This window comes from Chelonoidis abingdonii, chromosome 4, assembly GCF_003597395.2.
Source record: "Chelonoidis abingdonii isolate Lonesome George chromosome 4, CheloAbing_2.0, whole genome shotgun sequence".
In the NCBI taxonomy this organism is placed as follows: Eukaryota; Metazoa; Chordata; order Testudines; family Testudinidae; genus Chelonoidis; species Chelonoidis abingdonii.
In genome coordinates, this window is record NC_133772.1 from 29181763 (window position 1) to 29187762 (window position 6000).

Here is a 6000-nt window from a genome sequence, read left to right on the forward strand (position 1 = left end):
GACACAGAGCAGAGGCAAGCAGAAATCCAAGGAGAGGGGCACAGACTGGGAGCTCCTAGCACAACCCTGAGCCAAAGGAATAAACAGAAACTGAGAGTTAGGAAGGAGTTGCTATGCGAGAGCCCATGCCTGGGACAGCAGATGGTGTCATTCCGCATTGAGGGGCATCAGCAGAGCTGGAGTGGGGAAGGCCCATGCTGGGACAGCAGAGGCTGTGGATCTGGATTGAGGGGCACCAGCAGAACTGGTTTGCCCATGCCCCAATCCTGGCAGTGCTTGTATTTCCTCAGAATTCTACTCCGCCGTCCCCAGGAAACCCTCTCACCCCTCCCTGTGCAAGGAAGGAACCCAGTGGTGCCTTGTGACTGCAGGGACCTGGCTGCCCTAGCTCTGGGCCAGCCACAGACTCTGTTAATGGTTCATTTGCTCAGGGATAAGAGGGTGGAGCAGCCTCCAGGGGAGAGACCCAGCAGGGACAGAACCACCTGCTGCCAGGCAGGGACCTCACTGCCTCACAGACACTCTGTCCCCCTATCTTCCCAGAGGCTGCCCCTTACCCTGGCACAGAGACTTCTCAGGTCAGTGAGGGGTACTGGGACCACCTGAGTCCTGCAGACCAGCCCTGGCATGGCAGGAGACAGACAGACAGACAGGGGTTGCTATTGTAGGATCTTTGGTGAGCACAGAGGCTGCACACAGACTGGTTTATTATAGTCGGGTCTCTGGAGAGCACAGAGGCTGCACACAGACTGGTTTGTTTGTTATTGCAGGATGGGGGATTACACACACCCTGCCTGCTTCTGGGGTGACGTTGTGGTGACAGACACAGGTAACTGATGAGCTTCTCTCCTCCACCTGGGCAGGTGCCCCCTACGCCACACCCGCTGGAAGGGCCCATCTCAAAAGAGATGCTGATCCTCAACTGCTCCTCCAAGCTGCGGCTGCTGGAGGGAACACTATGAAGGCAGCTGCCTTAGACATTGCAGGTGACATGCCTGTTCCTAGCCACACTGCCTGCTGCCCAGTGCCAGGACTCAACCCTCCCCACCCCCATCCATGGGGCAGAGAGCAGGTGAAGGTCCCTCTGACTCCTCTGGGAGATGGGTTAGAGATCAGGCTGGAGGGGCAGACCCCTCCCCTGAAGATGCTGGCTGCTCTCCCAGCCACTTCCTTCCTCACCCCTCATGCCTCCCAAAGTCCAAACCTAGCACCAATTCCTGCTGCTCACCCACCGTAGCCAGTGGGACCTTCCCAACCAATCACAAGGAAAGTTGGCTCCGTGTCAGCCAATCACACCACAGGCAGGCACCGTGACAGCTAATCAGAGAGCTGGGTAGCTCTGGCTCCCTCCATGGTTCCATGCCCATCACATGGCTCAAGTGTGTGTATGGGGGTCACCAGCTGCTTTGACCCCTGTCCCCCACACTCAGGAACTCCCCTGTGAAAGCAGCTCAGGGGCCATAAAGCAACTCAGGGGTCAGACCCCAAATCAGGAGAATAAACTGAGGGAGGGAAGACAAGCCCCCTAGCCCTCACTCCCCATAGGCCCTGCCACGTATTGCCGCCCAGCATTCATGCCCTCCACATCCCAACTCCCTCCCTGCCTCTCACACCCAACCCTAGTGTCACCCCACATCTGCCCCCCAGTCCCCTATTGCTTCTCTTTGCTGCTCCCCAGTGTCCACTCCCCAGAGCCTGGGGCAGCCTTCTTTCCGGCCTAGGCCTATGAAATCATTGTGAGGTGGTAGCCATCTTCGCTAAGGGCAGCTTGTAGTGTCAGCTACATTGGCAGGGACGGAGAGGGTGGCCATTTTGGAGAAGGGCAAAAAACACCCAAAGAAGACACAGAAGACCGCAAGACGCCGAAACCACATCAACATTTGGAGGCTCCTGACACAGTCGTGAGAGTGGGAATTGCTGTCCCTTCTCCAGCTCCTCCCCTCCCAACAGCCTTGTATCTCTGGCAGGTTCACAGCATCGTGATGAACATAAACCACGGGAACCTGGCTGGACATGAGGTTCTGGTGGATATGTGGCCCAAGTTCAAAGCTATCCTCACCTGGCCACACAAAGAGGTGCTGCCCCTTAGCCACTGCATTGCACCTGGGAAACTGGCTGGCTGAGGCGGGATTGGGATTTGGAGCCTTTCCAGGATGGCTCAGGGTAGCCAGGCACATCGGTCATTCCACTGAGAGTTCCCCAGTCTGCTCCATGTCTCCTCTGGCAAGTGGCATCAGACAACTCTGATTTCTACACCAGCACGTATGTGGCGTTCTACCGGGACCTGGGCACCTACCCAGGGGCGGCTCTAGGGATTTTGCCGCCCCAAGCACGGCAGGCAGGCAGGCTGCCTCCGGCAGTTTGCCTGAGGAGGGTCCGCTGGTCCTGAAGCCACGGGACCAGCGGACCCTCCGCAGGCAAACTGCCGAAGGCAGCCTGCCTGCCGCCCTCGCGGTGCTGGGAGAGCACCCCCAGCGGCCTGCTGCCCCAAGCACGTGCTTGGCGTGCTGGGCCCTGGACCCGCCCCTGCATCTACCGGGCCCTGCTGGGCAGCGCCATCAACTGGGGTCAGGCCTTCTGCATCCACAGTAACATAAGCCCCAAAGTGCTGGGGAGAGCCCCACAGCAACTGAGCATATAAGTCATGTCTGGGCCCAACCGCTGGATCCCGCCCTACTGTGCCAGCCCCAAAGCTAGGGGATTGGAAGTTCAGACTCCTGTCCCAGGCTGGGCTTCCCACACATATGGGGCCTTTTCTCATCACCATTCCCACTGCTCACAGTGCATTCCTGCCGCTTTCAGGGCTCCAGAACAGGGTGTACAGGCCTCCAGGGACATCACCGAGGCTAAGGGAATCCAGCTAGAAGTGTCCTGCTACTTCACTTACCTCCACCCAGATCCCAGCACCATGCCCGAGGTCTGGTCAGTGTCTGCCTGCATCTCAGGCCCCAACAGCGGATGTGGTAGGGAAGAGGACAGCTTGAAAGGCTGGAGCATTGGCCAGCATGGTACTGGGATATCCACACTCTGGCTGGCTATTCCCCATGCAGGGCCTGGGGCACTGGAGTCCTGTTTCCACCAGCAGAATCCCAGTGAAACTGGCACTGAGCCCAACCTCCCTCAGGAACCCTGCCAGGCTGGGGAGCATAGCCATTGGGTGGGGCCAGCCATGGAGAGGGCCCTGTTCAGCTGCTGCACAGGGTCCCAGCCTCTGTCAGAACAGGCTGATGTAAATGGCTTCTGTGCCACCAATGGGGCCCCACCTGCAGCCCCTGGGGAAGGGCACTCTTGCAAAAAGCTATCAGCCTTGGCAAGGCTTGGGCCGTGAGCAACTCTGCTCACCCTGTCCCTTCACCACATCTCTCCTGGCCCAGGATGGAGAGGAACCTTCCCTGTCCACTGCCTGTTCACCCCTCAGCTCCTCATCCAGAACCCCAGGAGGAGCAGATCCCCGGGGGCGCTTTGTAGAAGAGGAATCTCTACCAGGAAGGGAAATAAGACACTCAGTTCTAATGAGACATTAGGCAGAGTTGCCACTGTGTGGATTAGTGTCCCATTGCCCACCCCTTGAGCCAGCCAACTCCCCCCTCCACTTGGCTACAGCACACCCCTTTCCTGTGTCCCATGAGCTTGACCGGGTCTCACAAGGACCTTCATGGGAATTCCCCTCTGTCTGTGGGGTGAAGCCTCCTCTGATTGGCTGCCTCTCAGAGCTGCTGCAGTAAGAGTTCCCTGCCCCTGCCCCTCCCCGCAGTAATGTGACACCCATGTCATGGGGTGGGGATGGGGAGTGGAGAGACAGCAGGAATTGCTCAGCATCTCAGGGTGACATGCTTCCATTCCCCATCCCTTGCTGTGAGCAATGGGGACAGGACAGTGCTTAGGCTTCCCCATTCCCTGGGACACCTGGCCTGGGAGAGGGGAGCTTGCTGCAGCCCCCACAGGGCTGGGAGATGTGGAACACCACCACAAGGTGCAGAGGGGAGGCTGAAGAGGGATAGCTCAGTGGTTTGAGCCCTGGGCTGCTAAGCCCAGGATTGAGAGTTTAATCCTTGAGGGGGCCATTTGGGGAACTGGGGTAAAAATCTGGGGATTGGCCCTGCTTTGAGCAGGGGGTTGGACTAGATGACCTCCTGAGGTCCCTTCCAACCCTATAATTCTATGAGGGGGGGCTAGGGACAGAAATGATAGGGCAAGATGAATTGCTGTATGGGAGATGGAGAGATGTGGGGCTAGGAGCTTCTGCAGTGGGGCCCACACAACCATAATAAATCTGGGAGTGTTGGCAACACCCAAAGGTGGGAGGTGCTCAACTATCAAAGGATCACAGCATAATTTTTAAAAAAGCCTTATGATCTTAGGGCCAACCTAATGATTCTGGTCGTCTGACTCCCGATCACTGGTCCTTGGGGCTTGGCCCTGCTGCTCTCTGCCCCTCTAGGCTGGACCCGGCTATGAGGTTGTCATCCCTGGATGTCTCCCACACCATCCTGCTGAATGAGATGTGGGCCTTTGGGGGCAATGAGAACAACAGGAGGTACCTGACCAACCTGATCTGTTGCTTCCCCAGTATCTGCCTGCTAGATGCTGCTGGATGCCCTGTCAGCTGGACAATTTCAGACCCGTTAGGCCTCATGAGGCACAGCTACACCGTGCCCCAGCACCGGGGGTGTGGCTGCATGCAAGTGCTGATGAATGTCATGGCCAAGCAGATGCATGAACAGGGCTATTCCAGCTACGGCCACATAGCCACAGACAACTACCCCATGCAGAGGCTGCAGAAGAGGCAGGGCTACCAGCGCCAGCCCAACTTGTGCCACTTCATCGTCCAAAACGCAGCACTGCATAGAACTGAGCCCGACTGCCGGAGCTCCGGTGGGGATTTAAAGGGTCCAGGGTTCCCCACAGTGGCTAGAGCCCTGGGCCCTTTAAATCCCCGGAGAAGCTGGCTTGCCGGTATGCCATACCATACCATACAGGCTTGCTTTCACCTCTGGTGTCATCCTCCCCACACCTTGCCAGAGTCATCTCCCCAGGATCTCTCTCCCCCACTTCCCTGGGGCTTGTCACATTTCTCAGCATTGAAGTCTGCACTCATCAGCTCTTTTCCTCTCTCCTGGACAATACAAACCCAGCAGCTTTAAATGAGGCTGAAGGGGCTGTGCAATAGGTCCCCATTCAGCAATATCTCTTTGAGCGCACAATGCATCTGGCTGTTCCACATTGATACTAACAAGTCCGAAAGTGTTCCCATGCCAAGGACTCCCTCAAGGACCAGTCTGAATCAGTAACCCAAGGGTTAAATACCTCCTGGAAATGTTGATAATCCTCAAACCAAACGTCACTATCCCCAAAGATTCCCAGCCTGAGGTCACACCCAAAAGCAATCCAGATATGTTAAATTCAGCACCACACAGCCACAACACCCCTATCCCCTTAACTCTGCCCACCAACATTGACCAATAGCAGGAAGCATTTTGGGCTTTGTGATCCCAGCTGTGATTAAACTGATTGTTGAAGACACCTTTGAGTATTTCCCCTTTGGGGCAGCACTCCCTGGCATGGCTGGGACCACACGGGCAAAGGGGGAAGGCAGAATTACAGCTAGGGCCACACAACAGTGTCCCAATTTTCAACCAGATTTTCAAATGAAATTTTCCTAAAAAAGCTTCTGCTTGTTCCCAGAAAACATCGGGCTTTGTGTCAAAATACTGAAGGTCTGAAAACCAGTGTTCTGGGTGCATAACCCAGTCTGCGGGGTGGTGTCTCCAACAATTAAGGTCAGGGTCAAATATCAAGGGCTTCATTTTGAAAAGTAATCAATACCAGTTGGAGCCACCCCACAACTTTCTGAGACCACTAAATACCTTCCCTGGGGGGACTTTAAGAGCAAACGCTTCCTTGCTCACAAGTGCTGAGTGTGTATGAAACAAGAAGAGCTTTGTTAGTGGGGACAGGGAAACCAGCACCCAACTGGGGAGAGCACACAGGGCCAGCGCT

The 6000-nt window shown here is 56.2% G+C and overlaps 1 protein-coding gene across 1 annotated transcript in view; it reads left to right on the top strand.

The window, feature by feature from the left end:
• LOC116833441 (uncharacterized) overlaps positions 1 to 5723 on the top strand; it is a 28999-nt gene extending 23276 nt beyond the window's left edge. The window contains exons 7-9 of the mRNA XM_075064652.1: positions 2803 to 2922; positions 4442 to 4875; positions 5686 to 5723. Of these exons, the coding sequence (XP_074920753.1) occupies positions 2803 to 2922; positions 4442 to 4875; positions 5686 to 5723 (592 nt within the window). The remainder of the gene's footprint in view (positions 1 to 2802; positions 2923 to 4441; positions 4876 to 5685) is intronic.
• The last annotated feature ends 277 nt before the right edge of the window (positions 5724 to 6000 follow it).